The 22,393-nt window shown below is 45.0% G+C and overlaps 2 protein-coding genes across 2 annotated transcripts in view; one reads left to right on the top strand and one right to left on the bottom strand.

The window, feature by feature from the left end:
• The window catches only part of SUCLG2 (succinate-CoA ligase GDP-forming subunit beta), a 218,520-nt gene extending 214,941 nt beyond the window's left edge, over window positions 1–3,579 (bottom strand). The window contains exon 1 of the mRNA XM_082210325.1: window positions 3,430–3,579. Within this exon, the coding sequence (XP_082066451.1) occupies window positions 3,430–3,516 (87 nt within the window). The 5' untranslated portion in view covers window positions 3,517–3,579. The remainder of the gene's footprint in view (window positions 1–3,429) is intronic.
• LOC309524847 (monocarboxylate transporter 2-like) overlaps window positions 1–22,393 on the top strand; it is a 685,265-nt gene that overhangs the window by 372,490 nt on the left and 290,382 nt on the right. The gene's annotated exons all lie outside the window — the stretch shown is intronic.

Raw genomic sequence — 22,393 nt, 5'->3', positions numbered from 1 at the left:
CCAAACATCTCCACTTTGGTCTCATCTGTCCAAAGGACATTGTTCCAGAAGTCTTGTGGTTTGTTCAGATGAAGCTTTGCAAACCTAAGCAGTGCTGCCATGTTCTTTTGAGAGAGAAGAGGCTTTCCCCTGGCAAGCCTTTCAAACAAACCATACTTGTTATCTTTTTCTAACTGTACTGTCATAAACTTTGACATTTAACATGCTGAGGCCTGTGCAGCCTGAGATGTAACTCTTTGGAGGGGGGGTGTACGTGTGTGTGTATTTTGCAATTTCTCTGAGCATTGCACGGTCTGACCTTGGGGTGAATTGCTGAGACGTCCACTCCTGGGAAGACTGGCAACCGTCTTGAATGTTTTCCACTTTTGAATAATCTTCCTCAATGTAGAATGATAGACTTTACATTGGTTGAGAGACGGCCTTATAACCCTTCCCAGTTTCATGAGCAGCAGCAATTGCTTCTCTAAGAGGATCGTGTCGTCTTTCCTCCTTGGCACTGCGTTAAGACATACCTGAATGCTCCACACCACCAAACTGTTGAAACTTCAGCTTTTATAGAGGTGGGCACTCTTGCTGATGATCAATTAAGCAAGAGCATTTGATTAGCAGCACCTGTCTGCTTACTTAGCCTCTTAATTCCTATGGAAGCAGTAAGGGTGAACTTAGTTTTTCACACATGATTTCTCAATTTTGGCTTTATTTCTGTTAAATAAATCATGGCACTATGTAATGTGTCAGGTGTCGTTGTTCATCTGAGGTTGTATTTACCTAATTTTAAAACCTGCTAAGGAACAGATGATTGTTATTATGTCTTCCTATGTAAAGCCACAGAATTCAAAGAGGGTGCACTTTCTTTTCACCATGATTGCAAAAAGGTAAAGGTAAAAGGACCCCTGACCATTAGGTCCAGTCGTGACCGACTCTGGGGTTGCGGCGCTCATCTCGCTTTATTGGCCAAGGGAGCCGGCGTACAGCTTCCGGGTCATGTGGCCAACATGACTGAGCTGCTTCTGGCAAACCAGAGCAGCGCACAGAAACGCCGTTTACCTTCCCGCTGGAGTGGTACCTATTTATCTACTTGCACTTTGATGTCCTTTCGAACTGCTAGGTTGGCTCACCCCGTTGCTGGGATTCGAACTGCCGACCTTCTGATCGGCAAGCCCTAGGCTCTGTGGTTTAACCCACGGCGCCACCCATAATTGTAGCTTTTGACAAACTCTCTCACATATCCTCACACTTACGCAATATAGGCTAGATATGAACTGCCCCTTCCTACAGGGTTACAGTTAGCATTACTGAGCTTATGCATGTTACGGTAAGTGCTTTAAGCTGCCTCACTGCTACTGCTGCTGTTATTCTGCTATGAAGTGTCAATTTAGGCACAGAGCCAGAGCTCACCAGGCCTCAGTCACAGAGTTTTATCTGTGATGTCAAGACACACCCTTAGAACATCAGAACTAATGAACTGAGGGTGCAAACTCCATGCAGCCACATTTATTCTGTTAAACGAAAACACAAGAGGTCAGTGGGTGTGTGCCAAGGCCACATCTTAAAGAGCCACCCACTGTCAGGCACCCACTGGCAACCCACAGAGGGTCAATCGCTGACCTGAGGCCCCTAGGCCAGTTCCCCTATTTCTTGAAGGTAAAAGTGGCTGGCGGCAGGACCACCGTCACAGCCACAGCCCAAGGGAAATCACATTCCATGAGCTGCTCCGAAATATTATCGGGAAGAAAAATTAAAAACAAAAGGGAGCCCTGAAGTGGAAGAAGCATTAAGAGAGATCCAAAGGGATTGGGGTGGGGGAAGTACGAATGAAGATCATAGAATATGGTGACGGAAGACAGGAAGAGAGCTGTGATGTGGGGAGAGGGAAAATAAGAGAAAAATAAATAAAAAGGCCAAAACTCTGGGGGCAGGGACAGGAGTTGTTTACATGAGCTGCAATGGCAGAAGAGGGTTTTTAAAAAAGGAAAGGTTGATTGTGAGGCCTGTGGGGCTCTGTTGGCTCCTAGGAACATTGGAAACTGCCTTATTCCAAAACTCTGAAATCAGTCCATTGAGTTCAGCATCATCTACCCTGACTAGCAGTCAGGAATCCCACTAGCCTCTCTCCCAGCTCTACCAGAAGATGCTGAGGCTTGAATCACAGGCCTTCTGCATCCAAAGCAGATGCTCCAGTACTGAGCTACGGCCCTCCTCAGAATAGCCCACCAGTACCAACCCCTGCCTAACCTGTGATACAGAAACAGTAGGTGCCGCCACCACAGATAAGAAGGCCTCTAAGGGCCTCGTTCTCTGCGCAGCGAAGGTGGCAGGGTGGGCAGTAGTTCTGTCTTCTATCCACACACTTATTAAACGGGCAGCAGAGGAGCCCGCTCTCTTTTCTAGCTACTGTGCAGTGACAGCTGAAACACTTCCTCCTCTTCATTTCCTTCAGAGAGCAAGCGTGAGTTCAAGGAAGCCACCAGCCTTTCTCAACCTGTAGGTCCCCAGATGTTGTTGAACTAAAACTCCCATCACCCCTAGCTAGCAAGGCCAGAGCTCAGGGATGATGGGAGTTGTAGTCCAACAACATCTGGGGACCAACAGGTTGAGAACCGCTGCTGGATGGTTTAGATCCTGCTGGAGCGAGCAAGCAGCTTCTCCTCCATCCACCCACCTGTCCTCTGGGCTGTGCAGCGGAAAGGGCCAGCACCACGGCATCTTAACGAAGTCCAAACCAACTGGATGGCAAGCTTATTAGCTGCAGCCTCCTGCACCGGATGAGCAAAAGGGAGCTACAGGGAGCTCCACTTATTTTTCCCATGGCACAGCAGAGCCAGACTAGCACCAGAGAAGCTGCAAAAATGTCAACAAGTATTCCTTAAACCACCTAAACCAGGGCTTAGCTGAGATTGCCTGTATGAGCAAGGCAAAGGGAACTGCACCCACTGGGTGGCAGGATGAGGCTCCTTTACGGGAGTCAGGGGATGGACACGTTGCCAAGAATCTTTCAAAGTCTAGCCCTGGTTGGTGCGGTGTGGTTTGAAAGGTAACTGCCATTCAAATCAGTGGGACTTGCTTCCGAGTATACACCCCTAGGATTGTGTATCAGAGCGAAAGGTTGCTGTTATGCGCTTCGAGTGTTTTGAGCATGAACAGAGTGCCTTTCCGTTATCACTGCGAACGGGTCCAGTAATATATATATATATATATCAGCACAGGCTAAATAAGGAATGTAAACACGCTCCTAGAGGAAAAGGCCGAGAGGAAAGCCGAGCTCGCAGAACTGCCACCGGGATCCCAAGAACAGCAGCAGCAGCAGCACCCAAAGGAGACCCAGGGCAGTGAGGGAAAGCTCCGCCTAAGCCTGGCCAGCCGCTCCAACCCTCCGCCGGGACGCTGCGGCGCCAGGGCAGGAAAGCCGGAGAGGCCGGGCGCACTCACCGGGCAGCGCCTCGCCAGCAGGGAAGCTCTGAGCAAAGCCAAGTCCCGCAGCGCTGTCCCAGCCTGGCTTGCCATGGGAGACGCCATCTTAAGTCGAGCCACACGTGGGCAGCGAGGAGGGGCGGCCGCCTGAGCGGAGACAGCCCAGGGGGCGGCCCCGGCGAGGAGGGCGAGGAGGCGGAGACGGAGGCGGCGGGCGGGGAAAGGAAGGTGCCGGCGCTGTCCGCGCGCCGTGGCGGAGGCGTCTGCTTGAGGGGAAATGCGCCCTTGGAGACCGCTGCTTGGGGACGGGCTAGTGCATCTCTTTCCGAGAGGAGAAAGAAGCGGGGAGCGGCTTGCCTTCGTCCGCTTCCATCCGCCGGCCCGCAGCGACCTTTGAGCTACTCCAGTGGCCCCGAAAAGCGCCTAATTAATGCCACGGCGACCGGTTGCACCACCTCGCCGTGCTTCCCCCGCGCGTAAAAACGCACCCGCGCGCCATGTCCAGATTCAGGCGCCAGGGCAATTCTATTCTGCTTTGAAAGAGGCCCACTGGCGTGCCTAGGGTGGGGCTGAAGTGGTGCAGCTGTACATACATGGGGCTGATCTGCACAGGACACCTTGCTGCTGCCGGAATGATGCTCCTGTGCCCCCATTTATGTGGGAGAGAGTCCCAATGAAATCGAGCCGATTTCAGGATGAGCGTCCTTAAAGCTGGCTCGGAGTCCCGGGACAGTTGAGATGTTTTGGTAGAAGCGCGGCTACAACCCACGATACAACTGCTGCTGCTGCTGCCTCTTCTTCTTCTTCTTCTTCTTCATTTCTATACCGCTTTATATTTTAAAGGAAAAATCTCAAAAGCGGTTTACAACACATTAAAACATCCAACAAGACAATCCATAATAAAAGAAATTCAAGCTCCAGGGGAATTTTTTCAGATCCTCCTCTTCCCCATATTATTATTATGATTATTTATTCAGTTTGTCATTGGAACATCACAGGACGATTCGGAGGACACAAATACAAAATGGGAACACAAAATACATGATACAAGAAAGTCAAACCAATAACCTCCCCCCAACAATCACGTTTAAAAGGCCATAGAGAGTTCGAAGGCTGAGTTATAGAGAAACATTTTTACCTGGTGCCTAAAAGAGATGCAATGAAGGATCCAGATGAACAGGAACAGGAACATTCCACAAGACTTTGTAAGAAGAGGGCAGTAGGCAGCTTTGGGCGGCAAGGATAACTTTTCCTATTTCAAACATTAGAGCCACTTTGCACATGGCGTTTTCCTCGTTATCTGTGACAAATCTCCCATGTGAATTGGCTGTGGCTTGTGAAGTATCCCAGAGCATGGTGGTCAATGCATGGACTCCATATGTGTAGTGACCCTTGTATAACGCTTTTATTACAAGCATCCCACACCCCTTAAAATTAATCACCCATGAAGACTTTTTAACCAGGATGGCTATTAAAAAAGAGTAATGAGCAGGTGCATGTTCCACCCTTTTAATACGTACTTATTGGTGCAATGGGGGTTCCAGTCTGTGCTCACTATTGTAACAACAACAACAACTCTCAAGAGGTTCTGATTGCAAATTTTCCATGGGCATCTGGCTGACCAATAAAGAACGGGATGCTGGACTAGATTCTGTAACCTGAAGCGTATGTAACCAACCTGAAGCCGTATGTAACCCAAGGTACCATGGTACAAGGTACCACTGTCAGTGCATGCTGATGCTAAAATAGCCTGTTCATTCCCAATATCGTTTATGTAGGTCCTTTTCTGATTTGTTCAAAATGAATGCCATGCCCAGCGCTTGGGTGGTGAGTGCTCAGCAGTTCAAGGAATGTTGTTTATCATTAACCTTTTATTTAAGCATTTTTTAAAAAAAACTATTTAACAAATACAAACTCATTTTAACCACCAGGGCTGCATGGAGCTTTCAAAGGAAATAAATAAATAAATGCCCTGAATATCATCTGAGCTCCTGCTGGTACATGTCAAGAATAAAACAGCTATTACAGCAGTGAAGAAAAGAACATTTATGGCTTCATGTGGTTGTTGTTTTTTTAATGGATAACAGATTCTAATTTAGAATGAAATAGACCAAGAGTAAATTCACCTTCACTCATTTCACAATGTTGTTGGTCCCCATTGACTTAAGTGGGAATTCTTCAAGCAAAAAGGAAAAAAAGGGGGGGGGAGAGGCGAGGAATCATCTTTCAGATTTTTCTCACTGAGAAAAACAAATGACTGATTTGTTTTGACACTAATTTATTTTATTATTTGCACCTACAGACTGCCCTTCACCGAACGGTCCTGGCATAAATAAACTGTTTAAACCCATAAGGTGAATTACCGTATTGGCCCGCATATAAGCCGCACCCGAATATAATCAGCTTATATTTAAAATTCGGGGGGGGGGATACCTGTATATAAGCCGCTCCCTTAAAATTCTGCAGGCACTCACACCCATTCCGTTTTACCGTTTGTCTGTTTCAGCAGCAATATCGCAAAAGCCCATTTTTGTAAGGTTGCGAATTTAAGCCACACTTTAACTTTTCCCAGTCGGAATTTGGGGGGTGGGGTGAGGCTTATATTCAGGCCAATGTAGAAACTCATTCCTTGGCAATTTCCAAAAAGAGTCTGTGGAAGTATCTGCATCAGAGTCAGTGTGATGTGGTGGTTAGAGTATAGAACTGAGACCTGTGAGAACAGGGTTCAAACTCGTCAGCCATGATGCTGACTGGATAACCTTGAGACAGGTATTGCCTCTCAGCCTAACCTACCACACAGGGCTGTTTTGAGGAGTAATGAGCAAAGGGAGAAGAAGAGCTTGGATTTGATATCCCGCTTTATCACTACCCAAAGGAGTCTCAAGGCGGCTAACATTCTCCTTTCCCTTCCTCCCCCACAACAAACACTCTGTGAGGTGAGTGGGGCTGAGAGACTTCAGAGAAGTGTGACTAGCCCAAGGTCATCCAGCAGCTGCATGTGAAGGAGGGAAGACGTGAACCCGGTTCACCATTTACGAGTCCACCGCTCTTAACCACTACACCACACTGGCTTACCCCATGAAGAACCATGCTTACCCCCCTGATCTTTTTGGAGAAAAAAAGGTGGGACATAAATCAATAAGTATATGGTGACTTGCTGTTTATTGTTTAGTGCTCAGTGCCAAAATAGGCTTCTAAAGGGTTTGGCTAGTATAAAAAAACCAGTTACACCAATGTTTAGGGATAGATAATGAGCTGGTTTGGAGCAGGGGATGAGCAGCACCCACTGTTGAGGGCCAAGTCCTTTTGGCAGTAATTTGGGGGTGATGCATACTGGAGCCAAAGGCAAGAGACTTCGGGATTGTTCAATATAGATTGACTCAATCCTCTGAACCCAAGAGGATTTGACAGGGTTACTCTCAGAATAGTTACACTACTTTCAAATAAGTAGCAGTGGTGGGGCAGTGGTGCAACTCACCTGAACTCTTCTTTGCTGGTCACGTTACCAGGAGGTAGAGGGGGGCAATAGGGTCGGGGTTGACAAATGCAAATGAGGTCCAGTGCTGAGGGCCTTCTGGCGGTTCCCTCACTGCAAGAAGCCAAGTTACAGGGAACCAGGCAGAGGGCCTTCTCGGTAGTGGCACCCTGTGGAATGCCCTCCCACCAGATGTCAAAGAGAAAAACAACTACCAGACTTTTAGAAGACATCTGAAGGCAGCCCTGTTTAAGAAGATCAAGCCTATCCATTCTTAAGGAAATCAGCCCTGAGTGGTCACTGGAAGGACAGATCCTGAAGCTGAGTCTCCAATACTTTGGCCACCTCATGAGAAGAGAAGACTCCCTGGGGGGGCACAAGGAGAAGGGGACAACAGAGGACGAGATGGTTGGTGTTGTTGAACCTACCAGCATGAGTTTGACCAAACTGCGGGAGGCAGTGTAAGATAGGAGTGCCTGGCATGCTCTGGTCCATGGGGTCACAAAGAGTTGGACACGACTAAACAACAACAACAAAGGTTATTGTATTTTAACATTCTGTTGGAAGCCACCCATAGTGGCTGGGGAAACCCAGCCGGATGGGCGGGGTATAAATAAATTATTATTATTATTATTATTATTAGTAGTAGTAGTAGTATGCACTAGCAAGAGTGCAGGATTGGCTTCACTGGTGCACCTGCAACCCACCAACCTCACCAACCAATTTGTTGTCAGGCGGGTAAGGAAGGGGCTTCTTTCCCACAAGCTATACAACCGTGGTGGTTTTTTTTTTAAAAAATAATAATAAATTATTTTAATTTTTATCAAATCATAGAATTGTAGAGTTGGAAGGTTCGCCCAGTCAATGCAGGAATCACAGCTAATACTGCACTTTCCAGTTGCTCTGAAGGAATGTTAAAAAAACACAACACCGTTAAAAGCAGTAGGGGTGGAAATAAGGAGGAAATGAATAGGAAGGAAGGAAGTCTGAGGGATGGGGAAATGAGGCAGCTTCAGGAAGTGTGGTGAGCCATATGAAATGAGGCCAGGAGCTGCGTGAGGCAACGGGGGCTGCGGGTTGCCCTGCTGTGGTCTGGGTGGTCTGCCGTTGTGCCTTTCATTGCAAGCGATCTGAAGAACCCTGCAGTGAAATCGTAGCTCCAAAGAACTCAGGGACTAACCTTTCCACCTACCTCAAGAGAGCTAAAAATTTTGTTCCAAGGAAACACTTACTAACGTTCAAGAAGAAATAGCAAGCTGAAGAGAAACAAGAGCAAAAGAATGTGTGTGTTTGTGTTTGAAGGAAATTTACAACTGGTGTGGACAGAGTGTAATAATCATCCCTCATTCTTTTGGTATCGGATGGTGTGAACTTCCACACACAGAGACGCGCACACAGAGGACAGTAATTATGATTGAAATGAATGGGTTGGAAACAAGCAGCACATCAGTTTACGAAAGGCATGTTTCATCTTTATCGAAAAGGCTGCTATGTAGCGAAGAAGAGAGGGAGCCCCAGTCTATCGAGAGAGATTTGTTGCAAGACGCTCGGTTCCAGATAGGCAGAGCTGCTCTATATTGCGGGGGGAGAGAGGCAATTTTATTGAGTTTCTGTCAGAGACAATGGAGGACCAAGAAGGTAAAAAGCGCTAAGATCTGAGCTGCGAGATCTAGTGGAGGAAAATGACTTCTCAAGAGGAAGGACCACCGATAAAAGGTGACTGTGACCCCTTCAAAGACTGCTTAAGAAGCTGCTTGAAGGATATGATGAGACAAGTGTAGTGGATGTAATAAAGACAAAGCAAAGAATTGTCCAGCATGGAAATTAAAGCGGTCACATATGCTGATGTTAAAGGAATAAGTGATTTCAATGGCAGGTGCACTCAGGCTTCTGCTAAGGTCTAAATAATAACCAAGCCACATACCTATGGTGCAGGGTTTCCTATTCTTTTTCAAAAGCATTTTGCATCAGTTGAGGAAAGGTGATGATTCATGGGATCAGGGAAGTTATGGAGGGGGAAATTAACCCCTTTCTCCCCTGCGGTCCTGAAGAGACTCCCTCTTTTGAGGCCAATAGTATAACTTGTACAATGTAAACAGTTTCCCATGTCCTCGTATGTGTCCCTCTCTGTGTGTGTTTGAACTGAAAATTAAAGGTGGGGAAGCAGCAGAAGTGGGATGATCAAAATTGCCTCCCCCTCCCCTTCCCCTCAGGAATCCTTGTTCTTGCAATGTGAAAACAGGTATGGCAGAGCACGGGTCACCAACATGACACCCACTGGTGCACATGTGCCTAGAGGAACTTTCCTTGGCGTCCACCATGCCTCCCCTGTGGTGGTGTAGTGGTTAACAGCAGTGGACTCGTAATCTGGTGAACCGGGTTCACGTCTCCGCTCCTCCACATGCAGCTGCTGGGTGACCTTGGGCTAGTCACACTTCTCTAAGTCTCTCAGCCTCACTCACCTCACAGAGTGTTTGTTGTGGGGGAGGAAGGGAAAGGAGATTGTTGGCTGCTTTGAGACTCATAGAATCATAGAATCATAGAGTTGGAAGAGACCACAAGGGCCATCGAGTCCAACCCCCTGCCAAGCAGGAAACACCATCAGAGCACTCCTGACATATGGTTGTCAAGCCTCTGCTTAAAGACCTCCAAAGTAGGAGACTCCACCACACTCCTTGGCAGCAAATTCCACTGTCGAACAGCTCTTACTGTCAGGAAGTTCTTCCTAATGTTTAGGTGGAATCTTCTTTCTTGTAGTTTGGATCCATTGCTCCGTGTCCGCTTCTCTGGAGCAGCAGTAAACAACCTTTCTCCCTCCTCTATATGACATCCTTTTATATATTTGAACATGGCTATCATATCACCCCTTAACCTCCTCTTCTCCAGGCTAAACATGCCCAGCTCCCTTAGCCGTTCCTCATAAGGCATTGTTTCCAGGCCTTTGACCATTTTGGTTGCCCTCCTCTGGACACGTTCCAGTTTGTCAGTGTCCTTCTTAACTCCTAAGGGTAGTGATAAAGCGGGATATCAAATCCAAACCCTTCTTCTTCTTCTCTCCCTGCTGAAATTAGGCTGGAAAGAATGATTCTGTTGTAGCCAATGGAACAGGCTGAGATGCATGCTTTCTTGCAGTATGCATGCAGTGCCCATGATTTATTTGCCCAGCTTCCAAAGGTGCCCATGGGACCAAAAGGTTTGAGGCTCATGCAGAAGCATGATTTTGAGCAGAAAATGGTAGGAACAGAACAGAATGTTGTAAGATTTAGGGCAGCACATAGTGAGACTATGGAACGCGCTCCCCCAGGAGGCAGTAATGTCCACCCCTTTGACTGGCTTTAAAAGAGGATTAAACAAATTCATGGAGGAGAGGGCTATTGATAGCTTCTGGCCATTGATGGCTGTACTCTGCCTTCACAGTAATACTTCCAGATACTAATTGATGGATGCCATGGGAGTGAAGAGTGCTGGTGTGCTCATGCTCTGCTCCCTGCTTTCCCATGGGCATCTGGTTTGCTGCTGTGAGAATAGGATGGTGAACTCAATGGGCCCTTGGCCTGATCCAGGAGACTATTATTGCAGTATGTTCTTAGGCATTCCTCAGCCTCTCCATTCTTTCTCTACTAAAACAGGCTGGCTGATACATTGGGAGGCATTTCATGTGTATCCCATGGTCAGTGAAGGACCATAGCTCAGTGGCAGAGCGTCTTCTTTGAGTGCAGAAGGTCCCAGGTTCAATCCCCAACATCTCCAGGTAGGGCTGGGAATGTCCCCTAGCCTGAAACCCTAGAGAGCAACTGCCAGCCAGTGTAGACCCTATTGAGCTAGAGGGATGACTGCTCTGACTCAGTGTAACACAGCTTCTTAGGTCTGATGTCTAGTTTGGCCATATATTACAACTGAAGAAGGATGTTGACTCCTGTGTCTTGTAAAAAAACTTTCTTTTTCTGAATCGGTAATGTACAATTACAGCTTTCCGAGTCAGACCTGTGAACTTCCAACCACTTCCAAGTGTTTTGAAGTTCAGCAGGTCTGGCTGGGAGCCACATTGTGCATTATCCATTCAGCAAAACATTTGCACATCTTTTCAGACATGGGATTTACTCCAGAAAGTCATCGAGTCATCTTTAAAACATAAGGTGAGGTGCCTTTCTTAGAATTTAGCCAAAAGAGGTTAGAGAGAGGATGCAGTAAATCAGACATAATGAACCCGTGTGATGGAGGGAGAGAGAGAATTGAATAATAAAAGGACACAAATCGAGGCAAATTCATCGTAGAATTAATTTCAAAATGAAACATTTTAAAGGCTCCGTAGTGACTGCGCGGGTCTAAATTAGGGTTTTGCTGTAACTTTATCAGGTTCAAATGTTCAGTGAAAATCAAGTTCATACACATTACACATGCCTGCTAGTTTAATATCAGAGGTGAGGCTATTTTATGTTGACCCAAACTGCACAAAGCTGGGAAGTTGGAAGCTAAGGCAAAAATACTTTAGCAGGCACCCTGAAGTTTAGCAATGTCACAAATTGTGCTTGTTTACAACTTACACTTCCTACAGCCACAGATTTCCTTAGCCTTTCAGACCCAAATCTTGATGGGAAGGATAGAGTGCCTGGAACCAGCAGAGACACCCCATGTCATCCTGGACCTGTACTGCCAATTGAAGTATCTGAGCCTTACTGTACTACTGGAGAAATCTCCAAGGGCTGCCACATGGGCGATGGAGCAAGTTTGCTTTCTCCTGCTCTGTAGGGTAGGACTTGAACCAATGGCTTCAAGTTACAAGAAAGGAGATTCTGACTAAACAAGAGAAATGACTTTCTGGCAGTAAGAGCTTTTTGACAGTGGACTCCTTCAGAAGGTGGTGGACTCTCCTTCCTTGGAGGTTTTTAAGCAGAGGCTGGCTGGCCATCTGTCATGGATGCTTTAGTTGAGATTCCTGCAATGCCGGGGGTTGGACTAGTTGACCCTCTGGCCCCTCCCAGATCCACAATTGTGTTTGTATAAGGATTTTCCTATCTGGACTACAGCAATCAATTCAACCAGTTCTGTATATCATAAAATATATCAGTTGCTTCAACTGGAACTTACTAAATTTTCCAGGGACACTGGGTTAAACATGCAAAAAGGTAAATAAGTTTCAAATCACCGTGTGCTTCTTTAACAGAGTGAAAGCATCTCAAGCCACTACTCTGACTGTAGTAAAAGCTCAGAAAATTCCATCCTGATATTCTGCATGAAATAGCACATTTAAGTTAAAATTGCTCCAGGCTGCCAGTGGTTCTGCTTTCAGTCTAAGTTAGTAAAGGATCAGAGCATCTGTGAGTTTAACCGTGTGTGTGTGTGTGTGTGTGTGTGTGTGTGTGTAGAGAAAGTGAGAGAGAGAGAGAGAGAGAGAGAGAGAGAGAGAGTTTATCATGCAATCAGCATACAGTTTCGTTCTCTTCAGCTTTAAATGCATAAAATGAAGTCTGTACTCAGAATCTTTCCCAATTGTATTTTTAATATCAATCTACTCTTGATGAAAGATTCTGTGTTTTATCTTCTTCAGTGAAAACCCAAGGAAGATTAAAAACAAATTCCACACAAACAAGGTGATAAGAGACATATGACAGAAAATTCATATTGCCCTAAAAAAATTCCAAGGGGAGAATGGAAAGTATAAATGAGCAGCTCATTGAAGAGCCATTGGAGATTTAATGTATAAAATTCAGGTAATGTGCACTCAGCAATACCCTACATTGTGGAAGCAACCCACTGCTTTATTCGCTTATTTTAAATGCTCCTTATTTTAGACCTTCCATTTACTTTGATTGAATTTCCATCTATTAAAGCTTCTCTGTGAAATCTGCTTATCACTAAGTGGGAACGGGCAGCTTTGATGAGTGGGGAGAGAATCCAGAGTTTTCAGGTGCTCTTAAGCAAACTTCTAATTATATGGGGGTTGGAGGCCTTTTGCAAAGGCTGGAGGCTGGAGGCCTCTACAGAGAACCAGCAAGAGCACCTGTGTTCCATTTCACAATCCCAAGTGCTTTCAAGAAGCTAATGGAACGCCTGTCACGAAGGGTGGGGCCTTTTGTGATGAGGAGGCCTGCAAAGAGACATTTTGTCCCCTGCCCATGTGAGCTCTGTCAGCGAGGTTTTCAATTTTCGCTCCAGTTCTAGCACTTTATATCTCCTCCTATGATTGAGTGGCACATATTCATTTATATGACAGAAAGTAAAGAACTTCTGTTCAAAGGCATCACTGAAATAGTTCTGGCATTTGAGGTAAGGGTCTAGACGTGTATTTTTTGTTTAATCTTTATCTCAGATTTTAGCCTTTTTACTAAAAAGGGGAAAAAAGGTATATTCTGTATGCATGACTCCACCCTTCTAACATGGTAGAGTGTGTGAGCCTGTGGTATAATGTAGACTGAAGACACACTGTACATTTTAAATGTACATAAGCACATTTAAAACACATGACTTTCCCCCAAAGTATCCTGGGAATTGTCACCCTGTGAGGGGCAAATTGATGTTCCCAGGATTCTTTGCGAGAAGTCATGTGTTTTAAATGTATTGTTTGTACACAACCTAGGTCCATATTCTACTCGGCCATGAAGCTCACTGAATGACCATAGGCAGTTTCTCTCTCTTTCTCCCTCTCTGCCTCAGTCAAACCTACTTCACAGGGCTATTGTGAAGTAAACTGGGGGAAATAATTTATGTGACCTTGAGCTCTTTGTAGGAAAGATGTTGTCAGGGGTTCAGGGACAGAGGCACAGGTGAGGGGGGAGACGGAGAGCGATGGGGAAGAAACCCAGGACAGTGAGGAAGAGGATGACAATGACTTGAGGTCTTCCATGAGTCTCTCAAGTGAATCGGAGGATTCCCAGAAGGGGGCGCCCCTGGTCAAGCCAAGGGGGGTCACAGGGGGGACTTGCCAGGAGCAGGGAAGCAGCAGGGAAACCCCGAGTGGGAGTGGGAGATCGGGGTCGGCTTCCCAGGAGGAACGGAGTGAGAAGGGTGGAGTTCCCAGTGTGACACACGGAGCAGAGCAGGAAGGAGACAGGGGAAGGAGATCGGGGCAGGACGTCCTGCCGGAAGGGGCGGAGAGTAGTACAGGGAGTAGTGTAGCTGTCAAAAGGAAGGTCAGGGGTAGCGAACGTGCGCCAAGTTCAAATGTGGAGGCGCGCGGAAATGCAGAGAGCCCGGAGGAGGAGCCTGGCCCCAAAGCACGAAGGAGGGGGGAGGAGGCATCTGAGAGATCCGCGTCAGGGGAAAGCAGGAGGGAAGGAACCCAGGGGGGCAGAAAGACCCTGTGGAAAAGAAAGGACAGGAAGAGGTGGTCTAGCACAAGCCTCTTAAACTGGTGTAGAGGCGGGACCGATTCAGAGGGGACTTCAAATGTCTAGGCTAAGAGACGCGGGGCTGCGCGCCTCGGTTGTGGAACCAATAATGAACTGCAATAAACATCCTTGTACATAAGAAGAGCCTGGCGTTGGTCTTTTGTGAGCTGAGACCTGAGGCAGCCCTGACAGATGTCCTGCTCCCGCTCAAGGACAATGGGAGGTACACTTTCTCATAAGAGCCGAAGCTTTATTCTAGCAGACTTAACAGTGCAAACTCAGTAACAGGAGAAGAGCAGAAATCAGCCCAGACTCCCTTAGGCAGCAGAGTTGTGGCAAGGATCAAGCCAATGTCGGAGCTTCGAGGGTCCCTCAGTTCAGGGAAAAGGCCTGGGGTCAGGAGTCCAGGATCAAGAGGTGCAATCTGAGACTGCACAAGAGTGTGATGTTGTTCCAAGAACAAGCCTCACCCTACCCATTCCATTTTTAAATAGCTTCTCTTGGGAATGCCTATTTTCCCGCCCCACCCTGAGAAATATTTGGCTGAAGCTGAGTGCTCTTCTTGTGGGGTCTGAGGCTGGTCCTGCCTCTTGATGTGCCATTGTTGCCTCAGAGACAAAAGGCTGCCTTTCCTCAGTGTAGTTCGTTTTGCCATCTTGATTCAAAACGGCATCCAGTTGTATCCAAGCACAGATAAAAAATCTTGATCTTGGGGACAACCTTGTAAAATGTGGTTATGATATCTTAAGAGGTGCCCAAATGCCAGCAAGCAACTTGCCAAAATAGATAGTAGATTAAAAAATAATAATGGGGGAGCAGGCGCAGAGCAATCCTAAGCCTGCTTACTTTGATGTAAGTCCTGCAGAGTTCAGTGAATTCACTCTCCAGTAAGTGCATTTAGGACTGTAGCTCACAGGTACGGAATCTGCTTAGTATTCAGAAGGTCCCTGATGTCTCCAGGTGGGGCTGGAGAAAAGTCTTGGCTGAAACCTGGAGAAAACCTGCCAATCCATGAACATAATATTGAGCCAGATGGAACAATGCTCTGGCATATTGCAAGTCCGCTTCCTATACAGTGGTACCTCGGGTTACAGACTCTTCAGGTTACAGACTCCACTAACCCAGAAATAGTACCTTGGGTTAAGAACTTTGCTTCAGGATGAGAACAGAAATCACGCAATGGCAGCAGCGGGAAGCCCCATTAGCTAAAGTGGTACCTCAGGTTAAGAACAGTTTCAGGTTAAGAAGGGACCTCCGGAATGAATTAAGTTCTTAACCTGAGGTACCACTGTATTCCTAGAATGGCAGCCCAATTCCAACGCGGAAATCCCAAAGAATCCCCTCATATGGGGCTGCCAAGAACTGTCTTCAGGTTTTGAAAACACACCCCTTCAAATCCTGCTGCATAAGAAATTGTTTAGAGGGACGTACACAGCAGGCAGGCAGGTGTTACAGGAAACTTTGTAAGGCCTATTATTCATTGTGAGCTGCTCTTGCGCTCCTTGTCACCTGACGGTAGGCCACATATGCAGACTCTGATTAATAAACACTGACAATGAACAGTCGGAGCTGCTGAGACGGGAGCAGTTTCAGTCTGAGGTATTTTTCAAGCTAGGAATACACTTTGTTCTTCAGCATCTTCCTTTTGAGTACTGTATAGCGAATATCTGGCAGGCATTGCCTTTCATGAAAAGGCACGGACCCCTTCGCGTAACAATACGCTAATAATACCTCTCAGCACTCTATTTTTCAGAAGTCTTTCTCTCACTGGACTGAAGAGAATGAGAAAGAGAGAGAAGTCATGGATCTTATAAAGATGAAGAGAGAACAGATGGCATGCCCATTTAGGGAAAAAGCTGATCTAAGGGTTGTCGCCAGAGCGGGTCCTACTCAGAGTAGACCCAGCGACGCTACTAGACCTGACTAACCAAGCATCATGAATTTCAATTTGTCTACTCGGAGTAGGGATTATCATTGGTTACAGCCCCACAATTCCGAGTGCACATTTGAATTGGCGACTTTTGAAAAACAAACCCTGTTTTCCATTTTGAACTTTCCAAGAAACTCTAAAGACAAGGAAAGTAATAGGAAAAGAAAAGAATACTGATTGTATGTGTTCACGGAACCATAGTATCAGAGTTTAGCTGAAATTTGTCTCTTTAGTTACAGGAAAGGCTCACTAAAGTCCTGACATTGTCTTCCAGGTGATTTGGAGGGTGTTGCTCTCCTGTTCACCTCTATAAACTGCATCATATTTTATCAGTCTTTCCCCCCTAGAACTGTAGGAATGGCTTGGGAAGATTATGATGTGCTCACCTTTGATTTGTGCATGTTATAAAGTCACACCATGTGGCATAAAAGTCAAACCTGCCTGTGTGACCTCCTGCCAACCTTGCCATGTGCAAAAATTTCTCAGTCAGGGCTGTACACCAAAGTTCTGCAAATCTAAATCGGCATTAAGAAAAAATGTTGGCTTTTCCAGCTTTTGTAGACACAGTTCTATGTAGACACAGTTCTATGTATGTATACAATAGTTCAATTGAACTATTCTGTGTTCCCAGGTAAGCATGCACAGAATTGCAAATTCAGGATATGGATAGGCATGTGAAGGTAGTATTATAGACTTGTCATTAACATTGATACACGTGTTTGTTTTTCTACGGCTTGTAATCAGATCCTGAGAATATTAATGATGTCCCCAACACTTAACCATCACTGTTCAAGTAGTATGTGTGGCTCAAAGTGCCTTTTATCAGAAGGAGTAAACATGCCTACAAACAGCATCCAGTTCTGCAAAATGAATGAATGAATAAGTTATAGACATTTTCTATTTTAGTTTGTTTTGAAACAAAATTTAGAGGTACCCAGTATGTCTCCCCTAGACCAATTTTCTTGTAATACGGCAGACGTAATCCACCCAAGAAGGGCTCGTATGCCTGCAAATTTCAACCACTTCTGTCAAAAGGAATAAGGTTATTGCAATTTTTCATTGTGTGTGTGTATCACACACACACACACACACACACAGAGAGAGAGAGAGAGAGAGAGAGATTCTAATCCCTAATTTTTGCAAATGCATGGGATTCTTTGGAAGAGGGTATCATGATGACCACTAGTATAGAAGTTGATATGAGAAGGAAAATTAGATAAATACATGGAGTATAGATCTTATATTGGCCATGACGATGTGATATAGAACCCCCATTGTTAGAGGCAATATACTTTGTTGCTTGGTGCTGAGTACAAAAAAGGAAAAAAGAAACAGAGTCTGGCACATTCCTTTGCTTGTGATGGGTTTTATTTTGTTTTTGTTTTCTTGACAAGGCTGCTGTTAAAGATAAAGTGATAGAGTTCGGATCTGGTCCAACAATAGAATCTTCTTCTTCTTCTTCTTCTTCTTCTTCTTCTTCTTCTTCTTCTTCTTCATTGAATTTATATATTGCCCTATACCCAGAGGTTTCAGGACAGTTCACAGAATAAAAATAAAAATATAGAACCACAAAATACACAATCAAAATAACCCAATAACACCCCCCCACACACACATAGATGCAGAATGTGTCTTATATTTTGACACAGGGTACACATAGCCTCATGCTATGTGTCAGGTTATTTTACACAGACAGTAAGGCTTCATGAATAATGTTTCCTCCCCCCACCCCACCCCACCTAAATGTAGCAGAGCTTGATTCTCTGTTCAACTTGTATCTTTCAAAGTGGGTGGACAGTACATCATTCTATTGAATTACCTGCTCAGTCACTCAAATGTCACGGTAAGATAGATAGATAGATATAGGTTCTATTTGGAGGAGCTTTTTATCGATCAACTAAGATGACATTTTTAGCAGGGGACTAATTTTCATTTGTAGAAAGCCAGCCAGTCCAATAATAATCCAGGAAGCCTCATTAATTAAAATCTACAGTAAAAGAATAAAGTGAATTGAAAGAAGCTAAGCAGCTGGCGCAGTATAAACAGACAGAGTTTTTAATTGTAACCTTCATGGTAGGAAAGGCAAGAGTTAATGAGGGCAACTTAACTTCATTATAACACTTTCTATTTGGCTTTCAGCCTGAAGGTTTCAAAGTGTTCTGTCTTCCAAGAGGTAATTTTATTTATATTTGAAGTAAAGTTAGGAACTTCACTGAACATCCTCCCGTTTTGGTTTAAATTTTGTGTAGAAACTAGCAATTATGATGGGACAGGTGCTTCCTAAAAATATATATATCCGTATATAAAATCAACTGCATGAATATTCAGTTTGTATTTGACATCCTGATTAGGGCCTTGTTTTTCTTACAGTGCAACCCTTTACACTGAAACCTGCTGCCAGGTAACAACACAGTCCTAACTATGTCTACTCAGACTCTGAAGTCCTATTGAATTCAGCGGGGCTTGTTGTTGTTGTTGTTGTTGTTTAGTCGTTTAGTCGTGTCCGACTCTTCGTGACCCCATGGACCAGAGCACGCCAGGCACTTCTGTCCTCCACTGCCTCCCGCAGTTTGATCAGACTCATGCTGGTAGCTTCAAGAACACCCACTTCAGCGGGGCTTACTCCCAAGCAACTGAGGTCAGGATTGCAGTGTCAACCACTACTGCTGCAATGCAGTGCTCCGAGGTGTTATTCCTTCTTCTTTTCTGGATCACTCGCATGAATGATCCTCCTCAATCCAGGATCCCACCATGAATCATAGGTGCCAACTCCCAGGGGACTGTTTTGGAAGTCAACAAACGTGTAAAGTAAAAAAAAGATGAAAGCATTTTCAATGGTTAGCGTCTACTATGTTCTACCTTGAGTGCCAGAGGCGTTATGCCTCTGAATACTGCTTGCTAGGAATCACAGGTAGGCAGAGTGCTGTTGCATTCATGCCCAGCTTGAAAGCTTCCCATACATGGGCCATTGGCCTGATCCAGCACGCTCTTTTTATGTTCTTAGTAGTTCAGTATTATGGGATTATTGTCGGGATCTCCGCTTGGCCAAGCTGATAAAGCTCAACTTCCTGGATCACCCTCCTGACGAATAATTAACGACCTGAGCCTTTGATGAGGCTCCAAGGCACGTTCCCCCATTCAGCAGAGAATCCAAAACAGCACGTGGAAGTGATGAGATTTATGGCTACATTGCTATGCTTTATTACTAAGCTACGCAGACAGCAAAATACCCCCTCTCTCTATGAGAACAGAGAGCAACTTAAACAAAGGAAACAGGAAACCAGTAAACATCGCATCCGTCTCCTGCCTCCATGAGACTTCAAACAGCCTGGAAGGTCTCTGGAATGTAAACAAGAGTCCTGTGACTCCAAGCAGCTGCTCAGTGGCAAACAGAAACTAACAATTATGGGGGGAAATAACACCCCCCCACTATAAACAACATTTGAAACAACGCTTGCTAGCTTAACCATGTGGGTGTGTCAGATGGGCTTGATGTTAGTAAAGTTGTGTTTTCAGTATGTGCTTGTTGAACACAGAGGAGTTTAGAAAGTAGTCTGAAGAGCACCTTCTGAGCAGAAAACACATAGAATTAAGAATTAGTGAAGGGGTATTAAATGTAATAATGAAAATAATGAAATGCAGATTAAGTGATAAAGACTGAACAATCTTCAGATGCAGTTGATGGAAGTCCAAAACATTGTATAAGATAAGAAAGTATGTTCTATGATTTTTGGAAATTATTTGTAAAACTCAATAAAAATATTTAAAAGAAAAAGAAAATGCATAGAATTGTAGAAATGTAGAGCTGGGAGGAAGCCCAAGGGTCATCTAGTAGGACTCACAACTAAAGCATCCATGACAGATGGCCATCCAACCTCTGCTTAAAAACCTCCAAGGAAGGTCAGTTCACCACCTTCTGAGAGAGTCTGTTCCACTGTCGAACAGCTCTTACTGCCAGAACATTCTTCCTGATGTTTAGTTGGAATCTCCATTATTGTAACTTGAATCCATTAGTTTGGGTCTCAGCCTCCAGAGCAAGAAAAAACAACCTTCCTCCGTCTTCCACGTGACAGCAATTGAGATATTTGAAGATGGCTATCATATCTCCTCTCAGCCTCCTCTTCTTCAGGCCAAACATACCCCCTCAACTGTTCCTCATAAGACTTGGTTTCCAGACCCCTGATGGTTGCCCTCCTATGCACATGTTCCAGCTTGTCAATATATCCTCCTTAAATTGTGGTGCCCATAACTGGACACAGGGTGGATCAAGACACAGGTCAAAAACGCTATAAATAAGTCAAATCATTACAACAAAAGGAAAGAAAAAACCCTATGTAAAAATCCATATAATTTGGATTTTATAATCCTTTGTGCTCTCTGGCACCATCTGGTGTTGGATGTTTATAACATATTCAAAATGTATTGTGACGAATGTAGCTGAGTCCACAGTACTCTGCCATCCAGTAATGATCCCATGCTCGCACTTGAAAGGGAAGGGACATAGCTCAGTAGTGGAGTGACCAAGGTCCCAGTTCTAATCCCTGATTATCTGGAAAATCATCAGCATCCTGCAGACACAGGACACTGAATCAAAATAGTAGAACATATTATAAACCTGATCTGAATTCTTCCTTCTTTCTCTTTTTTAAAGCTACACTTCATGTCTCCACGTATACTGATTCTGAATATTCTAATACATTGCGGGTAAACATTTTCGCTTTCGTTGGATTTTTCTTCTGATGTGATTACCCTGTTTCTCCATTTAAAGCAGTAGACAGCTGCCTCTAGTATGAACTCTTCCAAATACTAACTTTCCACACCAGTGATCAGGAACACATTATGGTTTAACCTGATTGTTAATGAAAATGTAAGATTCATAACCAACATGCTTACATCAAGACCAAGTATTCTGCTCATGGGCCACTAGGAAATTATGCAGAGTTTATTTTGAAGTTACTAAAATAATAATAATGAACAACAAACAAACTATGATTATCAAAGTGGGATATATAAAACACACAAATACCTTCTAGACCCTAACAAGCTAAGTTTTAAGGGTGGTTTGGCTTGGATCCTAAAATAAGTTAGCTAAGAGAAGTTTATACAGTGGTACCTCGGGTTACAGATGCTTCAGGTTACAGGCGCTTCAGGTTACAGACTCCGCTAACCCAGAAATAGTATCTCGGGTTAAAAACTTTGCTTCAGGATGAGAACAGAAATTGTGCTCTGGTGGCGTGGCGGCAGTGGGAGACCCCATTTGCTAAAGTGGTACCTCAGGTTAAGAACAGTTTCAGGTTAAGAAGGGACCTCCGGAACGAATTAAGTACTTAACCTGAGGTACTGTACCACTGTAGAAGGGTCATTTCCCCTCCCCTTCTACTCCTCCCTGAAGTCACCCGTAAACTTACAAGCTTCTACGGAGAATGAGGTAGACTCCTGAACAATATGGCTGAACAATATGGTAGACAGGATTGTCAGGGGGAAATAGCCCCAAACTAGGTGAATGCCCTGAAATTAACTTATATTAGGATCCAAACAATTGTTTCCAGAACTTTCTATTGGAGTCATTCAAGGGTTTGGGATGTCACTTTGGAGCAGAGCTGGTGAACTTGTGCCTCTCTAGTAACTGGGCTCCAACTCCAGCACAGGAAATCAGCAGGGATTATGGGAGTTGTAGTTCAACCACATTTGGAGTGCCACAGGTTCTCCACCCCTGATTCTGGAGAGCTGGGGTGTGAATGAGAAGTATACCTGAATGGCATTCCAGTTCTTGGAGCCGAGATCCAAAGGACTGCCCAACTAGTTTTACATGCCCGAGTCATGGGGCTTATGTTTCTCAAAAACAGCTCATCCAGGCTACATAGGAAATTCCTTTCCAAAAGCAGTTTGCCACATGGCATGCAGGCCTGCTGTTCAAAGGGGGAAAGTCGTGAATCCAATGGTGTTGGATACAGTAGATCTTTGGATCCCGGCTTGAATGTTTGCTGGAGTAGTTGGAATATGTAAATCCTAAACCTAAAAAGTGATCTGGGAATGGTTGCGACCACAGTTATTGGGGGACAGCAGAAAGACCAACGGAAGTTGAAGTAGTGTATTGTGGGTAAGGGTGAGTAATAAATGTAATAATAACAACAAAGGAGCTAACAAGGCTAATCTCTCGCCATATGAACTGACAAGATTCAACCATCATCTGAGGTCTTTCTTCATGTGCCCCCTCCGTAGGAGGCTTGGAGGGAAGCAACACGAGAT

The sequence above is a fragment of the Podarcis vaucheri genome, assembly GCF_965113315.1.
Source record: "Podarcis vaucheri genome assembly, chromosome: 2".
Lineage (NCBI taxonomy): Eukaryota > Metazoa > Chordata > Lepidosauria > Squamata > Lacertidae > Podarcis > Podarcis vaucheri.
The sequence above is the reverse complement of the archived record's forward strand: the minus strand, read 5'-3'. Positions and strand labels throughout refer to the sequence as shown.